Below are 21,954 nucleotides of genomic sequence, written 5' to 3'. Positions count from 1 at the left end.
GTATGAGTGTGTGTGAGTGTGTGTGGGGTGTGTGTGTGGGGGTGCTGTTAAGTCTTCTCAAAGGTCTAGTACTTGTTTGGCCATCAGTTTTGATTTGCAAGCAAAGAGCCAGATCAGTTAGATACACCTCTATGTGATTTCCTTGCGTCTTCTCTCCTAGTACGTGGATCTCTCCCGGAGTGGCAGGGCTGACTGACCGTCAGCGTAGACCAGCAGAGTTCACTTGGGCAGACCCTGCGTGCGGCAGGCAGGTGCACAGTGCAAAGTGCCCCATGATGGCTTTACTCCAGGAGGTCAAAGGCCACATGGGAACCTCCTCCTTCCTAGTGATATCTCACTTTCCTTATAGCAGTAAGGGTAGGGAAAGGGTAGATGCACCTGCCCCAGGAGTAGCCCTTCAGGTAGTTAACCCTGACTTCCGCAGACTTCCCACTTCCTCTCCACAGGCCCGCTGAACACTCTGGGCCTTTGCAGAAAGGATGGCCTCATATCCACTTTAGCCTTTTACCCACATTCTGGGCTATGGCTCCCTACGTGCCGGGGGATCAGTATGGTTTCCTGGGTTTGCTGCTGTTCCCTGGCCCATTCTAATGTGATTATGGATCCCCTCCCTGTTTCGTACTTCTTTACTGCCATTTCTATAGGATTATGAGAGGGAGGCAGGGATAAATACTTGTGTTCAGTTCTCCACCATGAACTGCCTACCCTAAATTATTCTTTACAGTCTGAACATGGAGAATGGCGGCTCTCAACAGTTGTGTAATATTTAAATATAGTATGGGTAGGGGTGCCTGGGTGGCTCAGTCGGTTGGGCATCCGACTTCAGCTCAGGTCACGATCTCGCGGTCTGTGAGTTTGAGCCCCGCGTCGGGCTCTGGGCTGATGGCTCAGAGCCTGGAGCCTGCTTCCGATTCTGTGTCTCCCTCTCTCTCTGCCCCTCCCCCATTCATGCTCTGTCTCTCTCTGTCTCAAAAATAAATAAACGTTAAAAAAAATTAAAAAAAATATAGTATGGGTAAAGGGTAGGGAAATCACTTTGGGGTAGGGAAGGAATTTTAAAATAAGTCACAACAAGTGCAAAGCTTCAGGGGAAAGATTCATAAATTTGACTGCATTAAAATAAAAGCTTCTGTTCATTAGTGGATACCACAAAAACCAAAAAATGAAAAGACAAGCCTTAAACTGGGAGAGGCGATCACACATTCCTGATGAAGGATTACTGTCCAGAATCTATAGAGAGCTTCTCCAAATTAATAAGACAAAGACAAAGGGCCAACAGAAAGATGAACTAAAGCATGAATGGGCCTTTCACAGAAGAGAAGACATAAATGGCCAATAAACGTATGAAAAGACGCTCACTCTCATTAGTACCCAAAGAAACACAAAAGAAAACCACAATAAGAGGGCACTGTACACCCACCAGATTGGCAAAAATTCAGAAACCTGAAAAGCCAAGCCCTGACACGGTCTTCTTGAATGCTGTGTTGGGTAGTCAGCTGATAGAACTGCTTTGGAGAACAATCCAGCACTGTCTTGGAAAGTGCCTTTCCCTACCACTCAGCAATATCACTCTTAGAGTTAGTCCCCAGAGAAGTCCTTGTACTCCTGTCCCCGGAGACTGACGTGCAGAACTGACAGTGGGGAACACAGGGACGTGGCCGAACCTCTCCAACACGATGTTACAGGAAGAAAGTAAGCACGCAATTCCATGTGTGTAAAGTCTAGAGGTTCCTAATCGCGTGAAAAATAGTCCTTTTGGGACGATGCATACATATGTATCCTTAAAAATGAGAGGAGGGGCGCCTGGGTGGCTCAGTTGGTTAAGTGTCCGACTTCAGCTCAGGTCATAACCTCGCAGTCAGTGGGTTCGAGCCCCGCAACAGGCTCTGTGCTGACGGCTCGGAGCCTGGAGCCTGCTTCGGATTCTGTGTCTCCCTCTCTCTCTGTCCCTCCCCCCGACTTGTGCTCTGTCCCTCTCCTGCTCATGCTCTGTCTCTCTCGTTCTCTCTCAAAAACAAATAAAACATTAAATCAAAAAAATAAAAAACGAAAGGAAGAGAACTGTAAACACGAAGTCTAAAAATTGGGCTACGTCAAAGGGGCAGCAGGACGTGCAAAGTGGGAGGGGCGCGGGGGACCTCGAAAGCATGGCCACGTTGTAGTTCTCTATGGGAGTGCTGCGTAGGTGGCTTTAAAAGTTATCCTTGGTGCCCTTATATGCATTATGGACTTTCAAAAAGTCATATAGGACAGGACATAGATTTGAGGGAAGAGACAGTTAGTGAAGAATATGCTAAAGTTCTTCCAAGTTCTGAGTAACTGTTACAGTAGAAGGGATTTTCTTTCGCCTGCCTCCAAAGGCAAAACTAGGATCAAAGAGTAGACTTCCCGGGAATGTGGGTTTTAGCTCCTGTAAGAGACCTTGTGGCGTATCAGGTGTTCACCTCCTCACCAGTCCGCATACTAAGCTGTCGCCCACGTGAGCTTATCCAGTCTACTCACAGACACTGAGACAGAAGGAGGAATTGCTAACCTCATTTTATACTAGTTGCAAAATCTGGTGTTCAGAGAGGGAGGAGCCACAGCTGAGACCAGAACCCAGGCATAGGGTCTGAATCCCAGACTCTCCCTAGTATATCCTTGTGTCCCTCAGAGCTGTGTTACGGTGTGCTCTGTCCTAAGGGTGTCCCAAGCAGATTCCTGTACCATGGGGGAAGATGGACAGTGGCTCTGAGCTACGGGCTCAGGCAGGAGCCTTCCAGGTGGATGCAAGTCTCCTAGTAACTTCTAAGGCTTTGCCAGGATTCCAGTTAAACTATGAATGTCTTTCTCCAGAAGGCCTCTCGTGTCTGCTGTGGTAGGGGTATTATGGCGTGTGACCATCAAAAGGACAAGAGCTATGGCTTTGCTCTCCTTTCTAAAGTGACTCCCCCTTGTAGGGTATCATTCTCGGGACAGAAGCCAAGAGCCCTGTTGACCCCAAGCTGCTGGCAAATTTCTCTTGACTTCCCTGCTCATGTGCCAGGCTGGGCCATGGGGTGGGGGAGGAGGAGTTGGCTCAGAGAGGATCCCTGAACTGCCGCACATGCTGGGCGATCTGAGAATGGTTTTAGGGGTGGGGGTCCCACCCAGGAAGCCGCCACATCCTGTCTCCCGCCCGCCCTGTGGCCCCCAGAGCAGCACGTGCTGGAGGAGCTGGAGAGGCAGGCGGTGCTCGTGTATACCCCGTCCCGCAAGGTGAACGGCAAGCGGGTGGTCTGCTACGACGACCGCTACATTGTGAAGGTGGCCTACGAGCAGGACGGTGTCATCGTCTCCAACGACAACTACCGTGACCTGCAGAGCGAGAACCCCGAGTGGAAGTGGTTCATCGAGCAGAGGCTGCTCATGTTCTCCTTTGTCAACGATCGGTACGTGGTGGCACAGGGGGTCCTGGCATGGCGGGGGGCTGGGGTGACCGGCAGAAAGCCAGTCCAAATAGCCTAAGCCCAGCGGGGCTTGCCGTCATGGGCACACCGTACCAAAGCAAAGGACACCCAGTCCTGGAGACAGAGCCCACTGGAAGTCACCTGCTCTCTCCCCCGGGGTCCGTAGAGGCTCTCTCAGTCCCTCTGGGTCTCCTCTCCATCGCGATCACGATTCCTCAGCAGGGCTGTTTTGTCCCAATTGTCCATGACCTTTCTGTTCCCATGCCCACATGTGGTTGACCCGGCAAAGAATTGCCCCACAGGTGGGCCAAGCTTGAGCTTGGGGCACCATCAACTTGTTGCTTTTATTTATTTATTTATTTATTATTTTAAATGTTTGTTTATTTTTGAGAGTGCACAAGGGGGAAGGGCAGAGAGAGAGAAAGAGAGAGAGAGAGAGAGAGAGACAGAGAGACAGAGAGACAGAGAGAGGGATACAGAGAATCCCAAGCAGGCTCCGCACTGTCAGCACAGAGCCCGATGAGAGGCTCGAACTCACGAACCGTGAGATCGTGACCTGAGCTGGAATCAAGAGCCACCCAGGTGCCCCTTGTTGCTTTTATTTTTAAAGCATTTACTACAGGTAAGAGCACTGAAACAGCCATCCTGGGGAAAATCGGAACTTTGTTGCACTTCCCTTCACTTGTTTTACATTCACGCCCTTTTTTTTAAGTTTTGAATTACATACGGGAGTCATCTTTTTTGGGGGGTTGAGAAGAACTTGGAACTGAGTCCATCGCAATACCTGTTGTTGGTTGCAATTTTCAAGAGCGTCGAGTTGGTTCTTCTGTCCCCTAGGTTGGTTCCCCTGGGTCAGGTCCACCCTGAACCAACCAGCTCCAGCTAGGGGAGGGCAATGTCATGGACGCATGGGCTCTTGGACTGGCCTTTAGAAATATGGTTTAAGAGAGACTCCCAACTCTGTGACGACAGGGGCTGTATGTGCCTTGTCTGCCATGGCCCATCACAGGCACTCAAGAACTAGTTGTAGGTGGCAAGTGAGTGAGTGAGTGAATCAGTAAAGCGAGCGGCTGCGGTCCTGGGGAAGGGAGAGAGGTGACAGGTCGGCTGGGTCAGGCCACTTGCGCGCGGCAGGCCCGTTCCTGACCTCGAAGCCCAGGAGGCAGTGTGGTGTTCTGGAAAGAGCTAGAGCTTTGGAGGCAGCAGATGAGGTTTCCAGTGGAGGCTCTGTCATTTACGGGCTGTGTGTCATGGGGGAGATCCCTGTCACTGAACTAAATGTCCCTCACCTTGAATTAACCATACCTGGATTAATCATATTTATGTTTGAGATGGTTCTGAGGACTAGGGAGAACTGTACCCCGAAGAGTACCTAACTGTACCTAAGAGTAGCACTTACTTTCAGGCCAGGCCAGGACGTGGTGCCTCTAGAGGGCACTGTGCCCCTACTACTACCCTCCCAAGCCCCAGAGCAGAGGCTTGCAAGCAGCCAGCTACCTGCTCCCCGGCCCCAGGAGCCCCCATGGCCATTTCCATATACTCAAGGCCAGCAGCTCCCTCTATCCAGCTCAGGCCTGGAGAAATCTGGAAAGTCTGGTGACTGTCGGTTCCAGAAAATCCTCACTGAAGTCTGATGGATCATGGCTGCCTTTGGCCTGGCCACAGCCTGGGGCCAAGGCCAAGTCCTTTTGACGCACCGGCCTCTGCTAAGGGCCTGCCAGAAGGTCCCCCAGCTGCCAGAAGGCAGAGCCTCCCTGCCTGCCTGTGGGTGAGGACGCCTGCCCCAGTGCCCTGGGCACGTCCATAGGGCCCTCTTGGCCCAGCTCACCGCGGCCAAGGCCTAGCAGAGAGCAGGAGGTAAAGCCTTTGGGAACCTCTAATAACCGCAGTGGGCGGCTCCCCAGATTCTTGGTCAGGGCCCAGTTCTGAGAAGCCGGCTGTGTAGCTGGGATCTGAGCCACGGAGGCTGCCTGGGACCAGCGACTGCCCAGTTCTGGGCTGGCCTAGGGTATGTGGTCTGCATGGTGGGACTCAGTATGACCCTTGACTCTCAGAGGGACAACAACCCCTGAAAACAGCCCCCCACTTAGGAACCACAACCCCTCTAGCGGAACCTTTGTATGACCTGGAAATGCCTCCTGGGAACGAAAGTATTCACATAAAAAAATGGATGGCCCTAAATGAAGGGCGTTTTCCTCCCAAGGAATGTGTTCCCCTCTGAGCTGTGGGCACACTGACGATGCATTCCCTTCCTTGTGAGGCTTAATTCCAGGGAGATGGGAAGGGGCAGACAGGGGGCAAGAGCGTATCAGAGAACGGGGCCGGGGTCAGGCAGCCCTGGAAGCTGAGACCAAACCCAGAGCTCCCCGGGGTTCCAAAAGGACCTGCAGAGGCTCTGTGTGCCGGCTACACCTGCTTCTTCACCGGCTCACTGGCCGGCATTTCAAACCGTATTAATATTTATCCCCCATCTGTATATGTCCAGAGCTGTGGGGCAACACAGGAGATCCGAGTAAGGGAGCCCGCAGGACTAGGGCTGTTTGCAGCCCCGGGGAGGTCTGGACAGTGAGAAAGCAGCGCAGGGTCACTTTCGGACCCGGGGCCCCGGGGAACCCTAGAGGGATTACGCTTCAATTTCAGTGCATAAAAATCACCTGGGAAGTTGTTAAAAGGCAGATTCCTGAACCACCTGAGAGTCTGATGAAGCAGGTCTGGTGGGAAGCCAGGAGCCTGCAGTTTTAAAGGCGTTGCCGGGTGATTGCGGCCCTTGCTGGACACACTCTCGGGAGAGGCCCGAGGCCGCTCTCCCGAGAGCCGTGCTCTCCGCTCATGGGTTCAGTGAGAAGGGAGGGCTGTGCTGCTTTCAAATGCTACACGGCCCCGGGTGGTGGGGGAGAGCCCTGGATGGTGAGCCCCGCCCGAGGCCGGCCGTGCCTGCTGCGCCCATTCTCTCGCCCGGCTGGCTGGGGCCTGCTCCCCATGCAGGTGCTGGTGGTGAGTTTCTGTGGGTCTAGCAGTTGCCCCCCTGTGCTTGTTTTACAGGTTCATGCCTCCCGATGACCCCTTGGGCCGCCGGGGACCCACCCTGAGCAACTTCCTGAGCAGGAAGCCCAAGCCCCCAGAGCCATCCTGGCAGCACTGTCCGTACGGTGGGTGGCACCCCCATGCCTCGCGATCCCGGTTCAGGTCTCGTGTGAGGGCGGCACGAGGCGCAGTCAGAAGTGCGGGCCTGCTCGTCAGCAGCCTGGGTTCTTGCCTGGGTTCTGCTCCTAACTGGCTGTGTGACATCGGAGAGACCGTTTAACCTCTCTGGATGGCACTTGCTGACAGGGTTGTTATAAGGATGAACTGACATCCTGGGTGACTGTTGCATGGGAGTGTCTGTGAGGGCTGGATGCCGGGGTCCCACACAGGGCAAAGCTGTATGGTGTGTACCCCCAAGCTCCTCCTTCTCAGTCCCTCCCCCTTGCACTCTGGCACCTCTGTCGGCATCCCTCCACCCCTCCCTCCACCAGCCCTCCACCCTGGACCTTCATGGCCTTCGTCAATGCTATCCATTACGAATTAAGGCTTTTTATCCCAGAGCACTCCTAGCCAGCTCTTTCGCTAACTTGCTTTGGCAAGTTCATTTGTTCGTTTAATGCCGCCGGGGCTTGTTTTTCGTGTCCAGGGAAGTTCAAAGTCATATTCAAAGTCATTTCTTGTTCGAGTTAAGGTGACCACACACACATTCACGTTGGTTCACCTTGCTCCCATGCCCTCTCAGAAGTGTCCAGGTCTGGGCGATAAACTGCTTGATCACCTCTGTTAGAACAGCCTGTTGGGGAGGGCAATGATCAGCACAGGCGATGAGGCCAACGGTGGAAACTGAGGCAGACTGGACGTGCAATCCTGTGCGGGGCGCACCGGCTCCCCACCCTCTCCACAAGGGTGGCCCCATCCACAGGGTTCCCTGGGGAAGTGGAGGCCGAAGGTCATTGGATCTAGAGGTTTGCTTTCAGTCCCTGGTCGAAAGGAGTTCCCATACGGACAATCTCCCGGCCTGGCACTGAGATTACTGGGTCCAGCGCCCTACACCAAGGGCGTGGGTACTGCACCCTCACCCATCTAATCCGGCCCTAGGACACTTTCTCCCCTCCTCCCCTCCTCGTCCAGCCCCAATCGTGAGACTCCTGAAGGGGGCCCGAGGAGTCTCCAAGGAGAAGGGCCGGGCGCCGACCACAACCCCCACACCCCCTCTCCTACCCGAGGTCTCACCCGCCCTCTCCCCCTTGCCCCTTCCCTCCCAGGCAAGAAATGCACCTACGGCGTCAAGTGCAAGTTCTACCACCCCGAGAGGCCGCACTTGGCGCAGCTGGCGGTGGCCGACGAGCTTCGCGCGCAAACGCGGGCCTGGCGGGGCGCGGGCGCCGAGGCGGAGCGGCGGAGGAGCGCGCGGGCGGCCCGGGAGGAGCAGGGCGGCCCCGGGGGCGCTCCCGCCGCGGCCTGGCCGGGGCCCCCGGAGCCCGGCGTGCGCAGCCTGCACCCCGCGCGGCGGGCGGCCGACGTGGCGGCGCTCGAAGCCGGCTTCTCGCGCCTCGCCTTCAGCGAAGACCCTGGGCCCCTCGGGGCGCCCCCTCGGGACGCGGGCCTCGCGCCCCGGCCGCGCCGTCCGGACTGGGGGGCGCCGGGGGCCTCGAGGTCCCCGGGAGCCCTGCCCGGCCTGCTGACCCCCCAGGTCGGGCCGAGGGGGGGCCACGGCCCCCCGCACAGTGATCTCCCCCAGCGCAGGAGGCCCGCCGAGCCGCGGGCCCTCCAACAAGGGACCGGCCGGTTCCCGGGCCGCTCGGCCTGGGCGGAACGCGGCTGGGGCGACGGCGCCTTCGGGGGACCTTCGGGGTCCCCGCCTCCCTCCGCTCCCGGCGAGGTGGACGCGCGTGCCCGGGCGCGCATCGCGCTTTGCAGCATCTTCCCGCCCCACCAGGTGGACAGCGTCATGGCCCTGTTCCCGGCGCTCTCCGACGTCACCCGGCTCATCCTTCTCATCCAGAGATTCCAGACGTCTGGGGCTCCCGTGGGGAAATCCTAAGGAAGTCGTCCAAGCCACTGGAAGTCCCAATCTTGCCTTGCCGCTTGGTCAGGGCGGATGGTCGGCCTGCCCCTGGGGCGAGCCACCCTGCAGCCCTCTTTTCCTTCAAGAAGGTCAGGGAAGCCGGCTTCCTCACCCTCAGCAGCACCCATGGTGGCACTTGATGACCCTCACTGACACTGCAGGGCTTGCTGCTGGAGGTCCGTGTCCTGCAGAATAAGGCTGGCCACATCCATGGAGGGAGTGGCCTCCTATGTCTGGAAGACTAGAAGGTCCCATGACGGCTCCAGGGGTTTGTCCAGAACACTGCATGGCTGTTTTGTCAAGCTGCATTTGGGATCCACGAGTGGGTCCCAACGTCAATTTAGTGGGTCACACCAGAAGGAGTGGTGTCAGAAATCTCAGAGCACAGGCCACATGGCCAAGCTAAGTATGAAACTCTTGTATGTTAACTACACGTGTGTGCACCTGTGTGCCCTTGGTAGCCGCGCAAACTTAACGTGGGTCATGGGCAAAAGTTTGAAAAATCCTGGTAAATGGCCTTGGCTTTTACTGCGTCACGTGACATCGAAAATACGTAGTCAGTTGACTGGTGGAGGTCTTGGCATCTGATGGGTTTCATATCAGCTGTTTCTTACCTCGTGAGAGGAACCTAGAATTCCAGCCTTGATGGGTGGGTCCGCTTGTCACTCTGTGTGGTTGGAGGTGGGGCAGGGGCACATGGTCTTGAGGGCAGAGCACAGATCCTCAACTGGTTGAGCCTTCTAAGTCACACCTGACTCTTGAGTCAAGGCCCAGTGAGTCAGGACTTGTGCTCAGAAACCTCCAGGTGGGTCCGTGAAGAGCTGGGATGAGCCTCAGTCATGGGGGTTTATCGCCACCTTCCACCAGTGCTGTTTCTTCCAGCCAGCTACTGCTTTGAGTTTTGGGGAGGAGGGACCCACCTGCTTGCAGTGGACAGGACATGAGACCGTGCTTGCGGGGTGTGGACCCTGCGTCCTCAGGGGCCCTGGCATCTCTAGTGGGCATCCACCCGTTCACTCTGGGTTACAAGTCCAGATGTGCAGGTCTTAGCTCATTCGTTCGTGAGGACCCTTGGTGGCTTGGCCATCAGGGAGAATGTGAGGCACCTCCCAGTGGAAAATCAGCTCCCATCCCCCAAAAGCTTCCTGCAGACTGGCGAATGCAAAGGGAAACTCTTCTCAGAGCATCGTTCAGTGTTGTGGACACAGAGCAGGGTGCACCCCTGGGCGAGTCTGCTTCTAGCCCTCTAGTTCATGGTAAATGCCGCCAGTGGAGGTACAGTGATGCTGTGTCTCCCTGTGACCCCTTTGACCTTTTTTTTTTTTTTTTTTTTTTTTTTAAGTAGGCTTCATGCCCCATGCAGAGCCCAACTTGGGGCTTGAACTCACAACCCTGAGATCAAGACCTGAGCTGAGATCGAGAGTTAGATGCTTAACCGACTGAGCCACCCAGGTGCCCCCTTTTTGTCTTTTTAAACCAGATTCTTACAGTGGCTCCAGCCTGATCTGTTCTTCACCTCTTTTTTGCACCCACAGTTATATCTTAGTATTTTGGGAACTTAGTCCTGAAGAGGCCCCACCCTTCCTGGATAAAGTGGATTTCCCTCGTGGTGTTTTGTTTTGTTTTTTCCTTTCTTTTGACAGGACAACTTTATGTGTTTGTCTCTTGGGTCTGTCTCCTGACGTAGAGCCGTCTCCTTGCTGACTTACAGTTGGAGATGTTTAAACTGCTTCCTTTGAGGACAAGTTTGAGTTTTAGTAAGCTGTAAAGCTATTTTATTTGGTTCACTGTGATGAAGACAAGCACAAAAACAGGTGAAGAGACAGCGCTTTTCAGTGTAATCCCCTTTGGAATTTTTTCCAGAGTCTTGGTACGTCTTTTTGACACAAAGCATGGATGGATGGGTGACTGAAATGTTCCTAGTTGCATAACTGTCACCGTGATCCAAAAATAAATCACTTTTATCCACACCTGGGCTCTCTGTTACCAAATTGTATATCATTTTCTCCCATGACAGCTTCTCCCCTTAGGCCAGGTTTTCACGTCAAATATTGTGGGTGTGAAAACTGATGTTGTGGCTGCTTTATTTAGTGTTATTCCTCCCTTGGGGGTGAGGAGGCTGGGATCCGCCTTTTCCAGGGGAGGCCCAAGGTGAGAACATGCCTTTGCTGGATGTTCAGCCGGCGGTTACCAAGGACACAGGTTGCGTATCTGTTTGCTAGACTCTTAAAGTCCTCGTTACAGAACCACAAAGCAGTCTCATAAAAGCCGCTCTTCCTGTGTACACCTGCAGCAGAATCCTTGATTGCTCAGATCTGAGGAGCCTGCTGCTATTCCGTGCTTTTGCTGGGGCTGCTTTCCCAGAGGCCTCTGGGCGGCGGTTTGCGGCAGAAACTGCAGAATATCAGGGGCTAAGGGGGTAGAGGCAGGAGAAGCCACTCACGTCAGCCTTGCTCCAGATAAAATGAATCCCAGCCCTCCGGTGTTTACACAGAATTCACGTGGGGGACAATGAGCCAACTGCCCGCTGGCACGGGTACAGCTTCCGGTCTCTAGGAGAACAGTCCCTGTGGGGAGAAGAGCGTGGTGGGGGGGGGGGGGGGGGAGGGGAAGAGGCATTAAGGAATGGGTGATGGGGGAGGGGGCTCTGGGAGATGGAACAACTACTTGGAATCACAAATCCCACCGTGAGGGAATGCACGGAGCCAGGCCCAGCTACTTGTGGGGCCCCGTATGGATTTAAAATGCAGGGCCCCCCAGGGGCGCCCGGGTGGCTCCAGCTAAGTATCTGACTGGGGCTCAGGTCGTGATCTCACGGTTCGTGAGTTCGAGCCCCACGTCGGGCTCTGTGCTGACAGCTCGGAGCCTGGAGCCTGCCTCGGATTCTGTGTCTGCCTCTCTCTCTGCCCCTCCCTTGCTCGCACTCTGTGTGTCTCTCTCTCTCAAAAATAAATACATGTTAAGAAACAAATTTAAAAAAATGCAGGTACCTGTTCAAACGTGGTCAAGAATGTCAAGACAGCACAGCATTCAACCAAGCATGGGGCCCTTCTAAGTGGGGGTGCCCCGTGTGCCTGCCTACTGCCCATGAAGCTGCCCGGTGTGGAATTACCAAGCGTGCAAGGGAACATTTTGCACGCCCAGAGTGTCAGAGCCCAAGATATGATGTGCACACTTCATAGCTGGGAAGGGCCACGTGTGTCCAGGGAGGGTCCTGGTCCCCCCGGGTCTCCCCCTCAGGGACTGTCTACTGCACCCCCTGAGGACTGACTGAGCGGACCTTCCTTGGCTTTCTTTGCCCACCTCTGACAACAAGGGGCAGAAGAGGAGAAGTTAAGGGTCCTGGGAAACCAGACGCCGGACCAGCTCTGTCCATATGAGTACGAGAGGGCAGTAGGGGTGGGCCCAGCTGGGCAGCGAGTATACTGGTTTGTATTGGGCAAGGCTCTTTGGGTGTGGGCATGGCTTACAAACCAAAGGTCAGGAGGCCAGGGGCAGAGGCGGCTTCGGGGTCGGCTGCAATGAGGGGCTTGAACCCTGTCTGTCAGAATTCTCTCTTTGGTTTTCTTCTGCATGTGGATTATTCTCTCCTTCTGAGGTTTTCTCTGCACAGCGAGGGCCACTGTGTTGGCAGACCCAGGCACGTATCCTTCCAGCTGAAGGACTTTCAGCCTCAGAAAAATCCTGGGAAGAATTTAGTGACCTGACTTGGGTCATGTGCCCAGCACTGAACCAGTCACTGTGAGGTGTTGCCCTAGACGCAGCTGGGTCTCACGGCCCCGTCTGGCTCAGACGAGGGCACGTATTGTGATTGTCAGCTCCCGCCAGACCCCATACGGTTGGTGGGGGAGAGGGGGCGGGAGGTTTAAGGGGATGCCGGGCTCTTCCCTCAGATCTAAGAAGCGGGCACGGTGTCCAGGCAGACAGAACGAACGCCAGGCAAAACAGCGCTCAAATCTGGACTCTGGGCCACGGTTTAGGATGGCCACACCGTCCTCCACCGCCAGCTCCGGTGGCACCGGAGAAGGGAGCCGCTGTGTGTCTTCTCTTTCTCGCTTAATCGGGAAAAACCTTCCATCCACAGTCAGCACAGCTCTCTGTGGGAGCAAGTTGGAGGGCCTGCTGCTACAGGGCCTGAGCGATCGTCGATCGTCGTGCGCATCTCGCCACTCCCGGACTGCAGCCAGATGAGCACTTAGATGGGAGACTGCCAAAATGCCCCGCAGAGGAGGAAGTGGCTCTTCAGAGTCAAAAGGTGACCTTGTTCCCTTTGACTCACTTCTGAACCGATGCCCTCTAGAACTCAGGAAGCTCTCAGGATCGGAGCGCTCAGCCCAGCCGCTGGCAGCTTTGCTGAAAAGGGGGGGCGGGGGCGGGCCCTGGCCCAGCTTGGTAATTACTTAGCTCTGAGTTCCTGGGGGAACAATGTCACCTCTCTGTCCTTATGGAGGAATGACAGACTTAACCCCAATGCCTAAGAACAGGAAAGGTGTGGTAAATAAACAGAAAAGCAAGTGGGCCACAGGGCTCAAAAGCCAGTTGAATGCCGTATATATATCCACTGGCTGGCTGGCTGACGCTGAGTGACACTGAGTGACACTGACTGGGTGGCTGACAAGGTCTGAGTAATCACTCAAATAGGGTTAGTAAACTACAATAGTTGCGACTTTGCCTGAAGTCCAACTTACTCTTGAAAATGGTGTCTGTGTGACTAAAACAAGCCACACCAAGCCTTACCGATGCCGTTCTTGTTGGGGTAGTGGATGGAGGCTTCTTCCCCCCAAAGGAAGGATGGGAAGCACAGGATGGAAATGAGGTCTCCCTCTTTGTGCCGGTGATTTTTTTCCCAGTCCGGCCCCCTTTTCCTTTCTCTGAGACTGTCTCTAGCCCTCGTTTTCTCAAAGCCCCTTCTTCCTACAGAACCACCTTCTCAGTGGTCTTTTGGGGGCCGTGTTTCACTTGATTGTATGTCACTCCTCTGCTCTGTCCTCTTTGGTCTCCTGCTCCCACCGCTGCCCTCAAAGCTCTCCGGCCCTCAAAGCCCTTCTCTCTCCCCTTCCTCCATGAAGTCTACCGGGGCCATTCCAGCCCTTGTGACCCGGTCCTCTTCTCGGATTCTTCACTGCTGTCCCTTCCAGGGCTGGACATTTCCCACTGCCCCAGGGCACCCTTGGAAAGATTTTGCTCTGAGTAGTTATTTGCTGTTCATCATTGAACTCTTTCCTTGTATTTGGGCGTGTAGACCATGCACATTTGAGAGGGTTGGGGCTCTTGTCTTTAGCCTTGTCTTTCCATCAGCTCTGAGGCCAGTCAGGACCAGTGAGGTTATGTCACTGAACCCAAACAGTCCCAGATCCCAATGGCTAAGACCACAGGGTTGTGCTACATTGTGTTCCAGGTGTGTCGTAGGTTAGCCGGGGCTGTGCACACAGAGACCCAGGCTGAGGGAGGATCTGTCTCCAGCTTCCAAGTGGGCGGAAGAAGAGAACGTTCTCAAACGTGCACTGATTCTTAAAGCTTCCAAGTAGATGGCAACACCCATCTGCACGGGGCAGGAGAACGCGATCCTCCTGTGCGTCTGCTTAGGGTAGGCAGAATGGCACCATGATAGTTTGCCTGTGGTGGCCAACAGTGAATTATTTATTGATTGAAAGCCTTGAAGGAAGAAATGAGTTAAATAAAACATGGTACATTCATTTAATGGAATCGTATAAGCCACTAAAATGATATTGCTGGAGGATGTTAATGACATAGAAAACGTTGAGCATAGATTATGAAGTATAAGAGCAGATTATAAAAAAAGAATGTGCCATATTTCTCTTTTGTTAAAAACGCATATTATATGGGGCGCCTGGGTGACTCAGTCAGTTAAATGTGTGAGTCTTGATTTTGGCTCAGGTCATGATCTCACTGTTTGTGGGATCGAGCCCCACATGGGGCTGTGTGATGACAGTGCCTGGGATTCTCTCTCTCTCCCTCTCTCTCTGCCCCTCCCCTGCTCGCATGCTCTCTCTCACTCTCTCTCAAAATATAATAAACGTTTAGTAAATGCATATTATACTTATAGAAAAGAAATTCTCGAAAAGGTCCACAGGTCCAGATGGTGAGATTATGAGGACAGGCGACCTCTCCTCCTTTTGGTCTTTATCTATTTTCTAAATCTTCTCCAGTTGATTGCTTTCATAACAAGAAAAAAATTTCTTGCTAAACAGCCCGGCCTTTTAAAAAGTGGTAGAGTATACATTAATCGTAAGAGATGCGGAAAATTCAGGCCCCTTGAATTGACACGTGAAAACACCAAAGTTTAGATCTTTCCAGACCTCTTTCCATGTATGCGTGCATATTTCGTTGAAAGCGAATCCTCACCCGCCAGAGCCTGGAGCGCATGGGCTGATGTCAGTGACGTGATGGTGCCCGTGAGCATTGTGCTGGTTCCATGGCCAGAAAATCCTGTGCAGGCCCTGGCTCCTGGGAGGGATGAAGGATCCTGGGAGGTACTCCCCCACACACACCCCCCCCCGCCAAAGCTCTATGTCTGCCGGCTTCTGTGGCTGCTCCGTGGAAGGCCCACCACGCGTGGCACCCCGGGTCCCAAACACGTGCATTCGGGCTCGTGATATCGCAGGCAAGGAGGGGGCACTCGCTGTGGAGAATTTGGCCCTGGGGCCTCACGGCCTCGTTGCTTGGGAAAGGAGGAAGATGGACGTTTCCCCATTCTCCGTTTGTGTTCTTTGAGTTGGTTCTGCTCCAGGGAATTTTTTTGGCCAAGGCAAGTTCAAAATAACTCTTCATGATCTGTTTGGTGCAAATGCAAGTTGATTTATGGCTTTGCTGACCTTTGATTCACTGGCAAAGCACTGCCTGGGGCCCTGGGGAGATTTTCCTTTGCTTGTTTACCCGGGGTGATTTAGGAGCTACAGTGCCAAGAAGGTTTTCCTATTTCTTCCACCCCAGGACTTGACCTCGCGGCCCCTGCCCTCGGGGCTCACACCCTGGGGGACTCAGCCTCAGATCGTGTACAGACGGACAGTTAACCTTCAGATGCCCTGGACCATGTTACTCATTCATAGTCTCTGGCTTTTAACCCCTTTCAAGAGGTCCCCAGAGAGGGGTGCCTGGGTGGCTCAGTCGGTTAAGCGTCCAACTCTTGATTTTGGCTCAGGTCATGATTTCACAGTTCGTGAGTTCCAGCCCTGTGTCAGGCTCTGTGCTGACAGTGGGGAGAGCCCGACTGTCCTTCCCCCACTTACTCTATCTCTCAAAATAAATAAATAAACTTAAGAAAAGAAAAGAAAAGTTAAAAAAAAACAAAACAAAAAGACAAAACAGGAGCGCCTGGGGGGCTCAGTCGGTTAAGTGTCTGCCTTCGGCTCAGGTCATGATCTCATAGTTCGTGGGTTCGAGCCCCGGTTCAGGTTCTGTGCTGACAGCTCAGAGCCTGGAGCCTGCTTCGAATTCTGTGTCTCCCTCTCTCTCTGCCCTTCCTTTCCCTGCTCACACTCTCTCTCTCAAAAATAAACAAACATTTAAAACATATATATGTATGAAGTGTATTTATAGGATGTGTCTTTATTTTTTTAAAGTTTGTTTATTTTGAGGGAGAGAGGTGGGGGGCAGAGAGAGAGAACCCCAAGCAGGCTCCGCAGTGCCAGCACAGAGCCCAACGGGGGGCTCGAACCCACGAACCATGAGACCATGACCCGAGCCGAAACCAAGAGTCAGACGCCCAACTGGCTGAGCCACCCAGGTGACCCAGTAAAGCTCTTTAAAAGCAAAAGAAACCTGTAAAGAAAATGTGTTCCCAGAAGAACTGACTCTGGAGGGTTCGAGGTGGACTGGCTCTCACCATGGGCTGGTCCCAGCTTCTCCTTGTCACCTCTCTGTCTTGTACCAAGCCCAGCAGGAGGTGACCCTGCCCTGTCTGTGCCCCCTGGAATGTGCTGTTCCAATGTGCCCACCTCAGCCTGAGGGGCAGCTGGGGTGGGGGGCGGTCTGTGGAGAGACCACAGGGCTGCTGGGCCCCCCTGTGGAGGGCAGTGGCCTGTCCCGGCTGTTCCACCCTCACTCAAGGTGGGTCCTCTGTCTGCTTCAGAGGTGGGCTGGCGCTGGGCCCCATCCAGGCTCTGGTCTTCTTCCGTCCCCTTCATGGACACCCCGGAGGAGAAATCCCAGACCGTGGCAGCCCCTCCTGTTTGAGTCCCAGCCACCAAAGCCCCAGAGGAGGTCGGCGGGGGGAGACAAGGAGAGGAAAGCCTTAAGTAGGTGCTTCAGGAACAACTGGAAAACGGGAGATGGCGGTGGGGGGTGGGCATGGGAAGCGGAGAGGGGAGAAAGCGGCAACAGAAAAAAGAGAAGGCGCGAGAAAGTACCACCTTCCAGTTCTGGCCCTGAGGCAGACCACCACTGATTTTATACCTACTTGTTTCTACCTAGCATTTTCCAAGCAGTGTCAGTATCCGTGAAGTCCTGGGGCGATACGTTAGCTACAGTTTCCCCAGGAGACATTGAAATAAATAGGTAACAGAAACCATTTCTACAGAGACAGAAAGATGAGCAGTTTCCTGGGGCTGGGGGCTTGCTGGGAGAAGAAGGGGATGAGAACTAAAGGCATGGGTTTCGTTGCGGGGTGGTGGAAATGTTCTAAATTTGATTGTGGCGTCGGTTGTACAAGTCTGTACTAAAAAGCATCGAATTGTTCACTTGAAAGGAGTGAATTGTATGGTATGTGAATCATACCTCAATAAAGCCTTTACAAAAGCAAAACGAAAAAGAAAGAAAACAAAGCGGGTCTTTATGAAGCCTGGCTCTCCCTGCACCCCTCGGCGGGGCCAGGACCGCTTTGGAAATACTTGGCAATGAGAAGTCCACGGCCCTTTCCAGTTCTGACATCTCGGGGCCCTTGCTGAAGCTGTACCGTGAGCGGGGTGAGTAGGGAGCCGGCGTGTGGCAGTGGAAGGGACCCGACTGCCGCCTGGCTTTTTGAGCTAAGCAAGCAGGGGCCAGCCGTCTAGGAACCGGAGAGAGCTGTGACCCACAGCGGTGTTCCTACCACATCGAGGGCTCAAAAGCAGTGACCCAAGGCAGCTGCCAAACATCCGTCAGTGTTGCACCACCGAGAAAACATCTGGGATCCAAAGTTGCAGCTGCCCTCGGCCTCAGAGACAGTCAGCCACGAGACCGCTGGACACTTCTGTGGGTCCAGGGCTGGCTTGGCATCGACATCGAGGCAGGCAAAGAAACTGGAGCCTCTCAAAGCCCCTCAGATGGGGCGGGGCTCCTGGGGTGACTCTTATGCAGGTTGCCCGAGACTGGCCCGGTTTTAGCATCGAAAACCCCACATACCCAGGAAACCCTCTGTTTTGTCGGGACAAACCGGACAGCTGGTCACCCAGATTCCTCACAGACCCCTGAAAGCAAAGGGCCAGGCTGAAAGACTCCTGGAAAGGCCACAAGAACGGCTTTCACTCTCCCTCTGCTCCGATAGCCACAGTGACTGAAAGGAGTCCTGGAGAAGGGAGAGAAGAGGGTCTTACTGTAAGCCTGGCAACCCACTTTCCAGAAACAGAAAACAAGAAGCCAGACTGGAGAATCAGGCCTTTGGCCAGGGCAGCGTGGCCACTCCTGGCCTTTGGGGAGGGGTCTCCATCACAGAGCCACCCGTGGGGCCCAGCGGCCACTTGCTTCCTTCGGCTCCCACGCTCACCCTTGAGGGGGTAAACTGTCACTGATTGTGATGTTTAATTTCATATGTCAACTTGACTGGGCGACAGGGCACCCAGATATTTGATCAAATATTTTTCTGAGTGTGCCTGTGAGGGTGTTTCTGGATGAGAATTGGTAGACTGAGTAAAGGAGATCGCTGTCTCGAATGCGGGTGGGCTTCATTTAATCAGGCGAGGGGCCTGACTAGGCCAAAAGGGCTGACCATCCCCTGACTTACAGAGAGTTCTTCCTGCCTGACAGTCTCTGAAGGCATCAGGTCTTCCTGGATTTCAAGCCTGCCAGTCTTTGGACTATACTTCGGCTCTTCATCTTAGGCTTTTGGACTCAGACTGGAGTTAAACCATCGGTGCTCCTGGGCTTGTCAACTCAGCTGCAGATCTTGGGGCTGCTGGTCTCCATTATCATGCAAGCAAACTGTATAATCTCTCTCTCCTATTGGTTCTTTTTTTTTTAATATTTAATGTTTATTATCATTTATTATTTTAATTGTTTTAATGTTTATTTATTTTTGAAAGAAAGAGAGGTAGAGAGAATGCGAGCAAGGGGAGGGGGGCAGTGAGAGAGGGAGACACAGAATCTAAAGCAGGTTCCAGGCTCTGAGCTGTCAGCACAGAGCCCCACGTGGGGCTCAGTCTCACGAGCCAAGAGATCATGATCCAGCGCAAGTCAGACCATTAACCGACTGAGCCACCCAGGCGCCCCCTATTGGTTCTTTTTTTGAAAAGCCTTAATACACTGATGAGTCCAGCTCTCTCCCTGCCCTGCTCAGTCAACGACCTTCAAATGAAGATGTTGATTTTTGGTAATTTTGAAAGACTCAGGCTGGTGATGATGTCAAGGTCAAGGCAAGGAAGCAGTTTCACTAGGGGCTAGTTCTTGTGCCGGCTTCACGAATTTATGAATGGCTGTGGCAAGAAAGTCCCGCTCCTCCCCTGGTCTTGCCTGTTTGGGGAGTGGCCTGTGTGGACGTGTCAGAAATACAGACATCGTTGAGTCTGTTTTGTTCTCAGTCTCAAAGCCTCTGGAGAGCTGGTAACATAAACCCTAAGGTCTTGTGGGGCCTGACATACTGTGAGCTTCAGACACTGACCCCACACAGCTAGCATCACTCACAACTTGTTCTGAAACAGGAAAGAATACGTGTTCTGACCCCATGCAGTCTTTTTTTTTTTTTTTAATTTTTATTCATTTTTTGATAGAGACAGAGTGTGAGTGGGGGAGGGGCAGACACCGAATCAGAAGCAAGCTCCAGGCTCTGAGCGGTCAGCACAGAGCCTGGCGCGGGGCTCGAACTTGGGAACCGCGAGATCGCCCAACCGACTGAGCCACCCAGGCGCCCCTCCCTTGCAGTCTTTCTTACCCGACTGCAGAAATAGTTCTTGGCCTGAAATCTCACTTCAAATGTGGGTCTAAGGTGTTCTTTTTAGAGGACTTCAGACACTGCCAGGACGCCGGGAGCAACCTTTTTCAGGACGCAAAGCTCGGTGCCCTTAACTCCCGGAAGAGGAGGAAAAGCACAATCTCTGAACTAGGTTAGGTCTTCTGGGGAGTGTTCATCGGCTTCAGCTCACTGAGAAGGGAGTTGGTCAAATATAAAATTCCCCAGTCTGAATCCTTCTCTCTCTTTCTGGTAAGAGCAGCTGGAAGACAAGCCACCCAGCTTAGTGTCCCCCGCCCACCTCCCCGCCTCGGCTCCCCAGACTTTCAGACCCAGGAGCGCACACAAGTACCGATCCTGACCATTAGGTGTCACTGTTGTACACGACATGGACTGACCTGGGCTCCGGACGATTGACCGCGCTCCAGCTTGATCGCCTTTCGATTTCTGCATGACCGTGGGGTTCCCCAAAGTGTAGCGGTGCCCAGCCTGAGGCCAGTAACCAGTCAACAGTTGACACAAAATACAGGTAAAGCCCACCTGGGCTTTGCACTCTGGCAGTTACAGCTCTTTGTGATGGAGGATGTAAAAGCAGTCGGTATGGCGAGCAGCCGGAAGGGCAAATAAAAATATTTTTTACCGTTGTATTTTAAAATTCATAATAAACTATGTCAAATGTACAGGAAAATTACAGAGAACATTATAAGAAACCCTTGAATTGAATTGCCATGTTTGCTTCAGTGTTTTGCTTTGTTTTATATATGTATTCACATTGTATAGCATCGTTCTGTGTGTTTTCAAATTAAAATTTGTAAATATTTCCATTTCTATTACATCATTTTGCAAGTTGCTTTTACCACCTCAACCATTATTTTTCGTTTTGGGGGTTTATTACTGTCGCTGTAAGTAGCTCTGATTTATTTATTTGAACCACTGTATTGTATTCCATTGAATCTCCACAACAATCAGTTTATAAAATCATTGGCTATTTCCAATTTTGTTATTACTGCAGGTAAGGCTGAAATGACAATTTAAAAACAACTTTATTTAGGTATAACTTACATACCACAGAGTTTACCCACTTTATTAAAGTATACAATTCAATGGCTTTCAGCGAATTTACTAAGTTGTGCAACCATTACCACAGTCAAGTTTCAAATGTTTCTATCACTCCCGTGAGACCCTAGAGCCCATTTACAGGTACTAACCCATTTTCTGTGCAATGACTGTTCTCACACAGGTCTCTGTGCTCATGTGCAAGAGAATCTTTCTCTTTCCACCTAAGAGTGGAATTTAAAAGGCCATGGACATACACATTTCAATTCTCAAATTCTGCCTCATTTCACCTTGTGTGGTTGAAACAATTTCCATTTTTAAAGCAGTGATGTGTATGGGGCGCCTCAGTGGCTCAGCCGGTTAACCGGCGACTTTGGCTCAGGTCATGATCTTATGGTTCATGGATTCAGGTTATGATCTCACGGTTCGTGGGTTGGAGCCCCACGTCGGGCTCTGTGCTGACAGCTCAGAGCCTGGAGCCTGTTTCAGATTCTGCGTCTCCCTCTCTCTTTGTTCCTTCCCCGCTCGTGCTCTCTCTCTCTCTCAAAAATAAATAAACATTAAAAAAAGAAAATAAAATAAATTCTCTCTTCTTTAAAAAAGGAATAAAGCAGCGATGTGTAGACTTCTTCTTTGGCCACATTATTAACATACTTCTTTTGTCCTTTTCTTTAGTTTTGTTCTTTTCCTTGCCGATCTGATTTTAACCATATTGTTGCTTCAATTTGCACTTTCCTAATTTCTTTTTTTTTTAAGTTATTTATTTTGAGAGGAGGGGAAGAGGCAGAGGGAGAGAGAGAATCAATCCCAAGGCAGGTCCCGTGCCATCAGGGCAGAGCCCGACATGGGCTCAATCTCACCAACCCAAGAGATCATGACCTGAGCTGAAATGGAGAGTTGGACACTTAACCGACCTAGCCACCCAGGCGCCCTTTCCTAACTTCTATCTGTTGATGTTTGTTGGCTATTTGGGTTTCCTCTTCTGTGAATTGCCTATTAATGCCCTTTGCTCATCTTCTAATGTATTACCTTTTCCCTATCAATTTGTAGCAGTCTCTTATATATACTGGGTAATAATTTCTGTTTTCAGTTACACACTTTGGAAATATCATCTCCCAGTCTGTGGTTTATTTAAACTCTAGGGACTTCTGCTGAACAGAAGTTAAAAATTTTTATGCAGCCAAGTAATCAACAATTTCTTAGTGGTTTGTGCTTTTCATGTCTTAGGAGAAGTATTTCCCTATCACAATGTTACAAAAATATTCTTTTGTATTTTC

At 52.5% G+C, this 21,954-nt stretch overlaps 1 protein-coding gene and 1 long non-coding RNA gene across 2 annotated transcripts in view; both read left to right on the top strand.

Annotated features, from left to right (window-relative positions):
* Nucleotides 1-10,490, top strand: part of ZC3H12D (zinc finger CCCH-type containing 12D) — a 31,821-nt gene extending 21,331 nt beyond the window's left edge. Inside the window, exons 4-6 of the mRNA XM_058735604.1 lie at nt 3,176-3,410; nt 6,471-6,577; nt 7,718-10,490. Coding sequence (XP_058591587.1) covers nt 3,176-3,410; nt 6,471-6,577; nt 7,718-8,496 — 1,121 coding nt within the window. The 3' untranslated portion in view covers nt 8,497-10,490. The remainder of the gene's footprint in view (nt 1-3,175; nt 3,411-6,470; nt 6,578-7,717) is intronic.
* A 631-nt stretch (nt 10,491-11,121) lies between these two features.
* Nucleotides 11,122-20,729, top strand: LOC131515026 (uncharacterized). Its single transcript, XR_009263391.1, has 2 exons — nt 11,122-17,382; nt 17,532-20,729. It is a non-coding gene; the product is annotated as an uncharacterized LOC131515026 (long non-coding RNA).
* The last annotated feature ends 1,225 nt before the right edge of the window (nt 20,730-21,954 follow it).

Source organism: Neofelis nebulosa, chromosome 6 (assembly GCF_028018385.1).
Source record: "Neofelis nebulosa isolate mNeoNeb1 chromosome 6, mNeoNeb1.pri, whole genome shotgun sequence".
Lineage (NCBI taxonomy): Eukaryota > Metazoa > Chordata > Mammalia > Carnivora > Felidae > Neofelis > Neofelis nebulosa.
Note: the sequence above shows the minus strand (reverse complement) of the source record. Positions and strands in the feature narration are given on the sequence as shown.